The sequence below is a fragment of the Arachis duranensis genome, chromosome 3, assembly GCF_000817695.3.
Source record: "Arachis duranensis cultivar V14167 chromosome 3, aradu.V14167.gnm2.J7QH, whole genome shotgun sequence".
Taxonomy (NCBI): domain Eukaryota; kingdom Viridiplantae; phylum Streptophyta; class Magnoliopsida; order Fabales; family Fabaceae; genus Arachis; species Arachis duranensis.
This window is the reverse complement of record NC_029774.3, coordinates 60,000,246-60,004,540: the sequence shown is the minus strand read 5'-3', so window position 1 is coordinate 60,004,540 and position 4,295 is coordinate 60,000,246. Positions and strand designations below refer to the sequence as shown.

The 4,295-nt window shown below is 29.5% G+C and overlaps 1 protein-coding gene across 1 annotated transcript; it reads left to right on the top strand.

Annotated features, from left to right (window-relative positions):
• Positions 1 to 2,945: 2,945 nt before the first annotated feature.
• LOC107479771 (uncharacterized) lies at positions 2,946 to 3,777 on the top strand. The gene is made up of 3 exons (XM_016099878.1): positions 2,946 to 3,158; positions 3,235 to 3,371; positions 3,531 to 3,777. The coding sequence occupies exons 1-3, from the start codon at positions 2,946 to 2,948 to the stop codon at positions 3,775 to 3,777; spliced, it is 597 nt and encodes a 198-aa protein (XP_015955364.1).
• The last annotated feature ends 518 nt before the right edge of the window (positions 3,778 to 4,295 follow it).

Below are 4,295 nucleotides of genomic sequence, written 5' to 3'. Positions count from 1 at the left end.
GTAAGGTTTATTACTTGGACGACCCAGTACACTTGCTGGTTAGTTGAACGGAGTTGTGTCCACACATAAGTGCCATAATAATGATTCCATACAACAACAAAGAATACTACATTGATGTGATCACAATTTCGTCCACCACTATACATACGAGACAAAATTATTCGAACCCTCAATACTTATTTAAGCGGACGACTAAATTGATCACTTAATCAATCTAAATTGGTTTAGATATATTCAAAATTTAAAATTAGAACTATCTAATACATATTGATAAGAACTAGAAATATACACACAATCATTATTATAATATTTAAAATAATAAAAATATAATTTCATACGATATTTTATTTTGAGACAAATATAATATAATAAGTGGTATATATGTATATAAGTATTACCTTTTAAAAAAAATTGTGGGGGCAAATGCCCCCTCTATATTAAACGTTGGTCCGTCTCTGGCTGTGAAGGAAGATGGGAGTTGTGAATAGGTAAGGGGTGATGGACTCAGCAGCAACATGACGAGAGTTATGTAGTTTTTTTTATGAAGAAGTCGAGAAGAATAAGATTTTAGGTGATGATGACTGAGTTTATCTTGCATGGCTATAGAGTATAGACTGAAGCTATGAATCATGTGTGATGTGAGGCAAATCCTAATTCCTAAAAAGTATTTATATGTATATATTTAGGCGAGTACACCCTAAACCCGACCATACCCTGTCTTGAGCAAAATATGCCCCAACTCGGGTCAAGTTATTATCCTTTTCATTCGGGTATGGACGGGTAGGGTACCCGCGTATTCGAAAACTCCTGCCAAGTCTAACCATGTATTGATACTCCATTTATTAAGGGTTTATCGCTAGCCAATAGATTGCTATATACACAAGGCGAGATTCTAACTCCTAATAGTTGTTTAAGCGGACGAGTGAGATGATCACTCAACAAATTCAAATTGATTAAAACAAATACTAATTATTTTTAATATTTTAATATTAAAAATGTTGAGACTTAGATTTTAATTATAACTTTATAAAATATTTATAATAATAATTACTATATATATTATTTAATTTTTTAATAAAATTTTTAATATAATTTTATGTATTATTCCGTACAAAGTACGGGAACATACACTAGTTTATTAATAATAAAACAACAAAAATAATAATGAATTAGATCTTCCATTAATCGTAATAAATATTTTTGGCAATGCTAATCAATTAGAATTTTATTCTTGATGCGTTACATCCCCACACGCTAGTGAAATTATGTTTCTTGAAAATTCAATCGATTGGACATACAATACAATTGATTGAATTTATGGATTTTCCAAAATTAAATCCATTGGAATTACTACATAATCGATTGAATTTTGGAAGAAATGTGGGTTTTTTCTAATTCAATCAATTGTTTGTGTTACCCAATTGATTGAAGTCATAAAAGCAATATGGGTTTTCACAATTCAATCGATTGGATGTTACCAGTCGATTTAAGTCTTCAAAGCAATATGGATTGCCACAATTCAATCAATTGGTTGTGTTACCCAATTGATTGAATTATGCAATGCATTATATATTATGCCATTCTAAATTGTCCTGCTTGTGTTTATAAATTATTATTTTATTATTTATCTATGTTATCTTTAAAATTCTATCTTTAATTTTTAAGTTTTTAGTTTGATTTTAGATATTCTAATTTTATCTTTTCATTAATATTAAGATTATAAATTGGTGAATAATCTATCATCAATTACTCAATCCTAGAATTGGAATCATTTATCAATCTCCTTGATTATCAAATTTTTCAATGTTTTTGTTCATCGTTTATCCATCTACTTAATATCCACTTTTTCTTCACTTTTTATCCATCTCTTTAATATCCAATATTTGCCATTGATTATGCGATAATTACAATTATAGCAATCGGCAAAGATCCAATCAATTTCTTTGTTATAGTGTTCAGTAAACAATACATTGTTTTGATTAAAAAATCAAGATCAGTCAATAGCATCTCTAATGTTGCAATTCTTCATTTCGATTTTTTATTCATGAAATTGATTGTGTAATGAAAAAAATATTTTTTTTTCTTTTAGTAATTCACAAACATTGAGAAATACTAGAAAGTAAATAAAATTTATTATTTTTTATTATTAATTAGCTGACAATATTTAAAAGTGTGGACTTAAAATGTATTATTGGATTATTATACTAAAAGAATTTATATAGTTTATAATTTTTTGTCATTGTGAGTCCCACTATAATAAACGCTCAACGTGTTGATGGTATTCATATAGTTTATATTCTATGGAAAATCGAATTAGATGAATTCGATTTATGAAATTGGTTGAGCATAATAGCAAATCAATTAGCGTTTTATCAAATCTCTAAATCAAAGCAACTAGCTACGAATTATATCACGGTTACTCACCTTTGAGGACAAGAACGTTCAACAAAAAATATTTTGGGACCATCTTAAAATATTACTCAAAATTATAATATTTTAAATATTAAATATTTAACTACCAAGTCTAGCAATTCAAACACTTCCATTGGATACGTTTATTTGTGCTTCTTAGAAAAAAATTAAAAAGCAGTAGTAATTTTTCAACGTTTTTTAATTTTCTTTTAGAATAAAAAAATGTACTAGTATGTAACCATTATATGTGTATATATAACACATTTTTATTATATATATATATTATTAAAATTAACTAAAAAATTTTAATGAAAATATCATTAAAAAGATAACTTAATTAGTATATTTTATTTAAAATTTATGTAGTTATCTCATTTTATACCAATAAATAAATAGAATGAGTGCAAATCAAATTAGTTTGCTTCGATTTACATAGTTATATGGCAAAACGACACATTTATGTAAGCTTTTTGAATTTAGGACATTAGTGTAATATTGGAAGCTATTTATTTTTTTCATTGGACATTTTTAAGATGTCAGATATATTTACGGACAGTAAGATAGATGAGCAATACCAGGAGGACGATGGCATTAACCAACAAGAAGAGCTAGTATGTGACCAAGATATGATGGATGAACAGTATGGATCAGAACAAGATTTCGGAGATGAATTTACTGAGGGAGTGTATTTTTTTGAAATTGATCTAGCAGAGGATACCCATGAAGCTGCTTATGCGGCTGACTCCGTGCAAGACATTACAAATTTGAATTTCACTGAAAATTGTCATTAAAATTGGTAAATATCACTTTTCTACTTTGCAGCTTGCATTTGATTTTTATTTGAAGAACTCAAACTCTAAGGGCTTTAGTGCAAGGAAGAGTAAAACTTTCAAGAATAGTATTGGTGAAGTTTACAAACAAAAGTTTGTATCTCATCGGCGAGGGTTTAGGGAGGAGAAGTATTACATGATGAAAAATAGGAAGTAGGAGCCTAGATTGGGAAGAAGAACTGGATGTAAAGCTCGAATGGATGTTAAATTTGTACTTAAAACTCGAAGGTGGCATATTTTTTATTTCTCTTATGAACACAACCATGATCTATTGGATACAAAATTCAGTGCTATGTTGCCTGCCCATAGAAAAATATCAAAGGCAGATATTATGCGAATGATGAACATGCTAAAGTACGGGATTGACACTTCACAGATATTTGGTCTTCTAGCTAGTCAAGCAGGTGGGTATGAATTTTTTGGCTACGGTCCCAGAGATATGTACAATGATATTACTCGGCAAAGGCGTCAATTTCCTGGTGATGTAACACGAGTGTTGAAGAAGTTGGAGGATATGCGGTTGAAGGATCCATAATTATATTTCAAGGTATGTCATGATTCAAGAGGTTTGTTACGTAACTTGTTCTGGTTTGATGGGATTAGCCAATTAGACTACCAAATCTTTGGGGATGTTATTGCTTTTGATGCCATGTACAAAAAAAAATAAGTATAGTTGTCCATTAGTCCTATTCAGCAGGGTTAACCACCACTACCAAACAATTGTTTTTGCTACTACGTTAATTATGGATGAAACTACTAATACATATATTAGGCTTTTGTGTCGGCTCATATTTATAATGAAGGGTAAGACCCCGACCTTAATTGTAACTGATGGGGCTGATGAATCTATATTTGATGATAAATTTTGGATTGGTTTGAGTGGATTTCACCATATAAACCCATATTTATTCACCTAAATAGCGTGATTTTGTGTTTTCTCTCTAAATTGTCCCTAATTGTGAAAACTTGCTATTTTGTGCTTATTTTCTCTCTAACTGATGGTTTTGATGAGTGATTTCAGGTGTAATAGATTGGAATGACTAGATAAGAGTG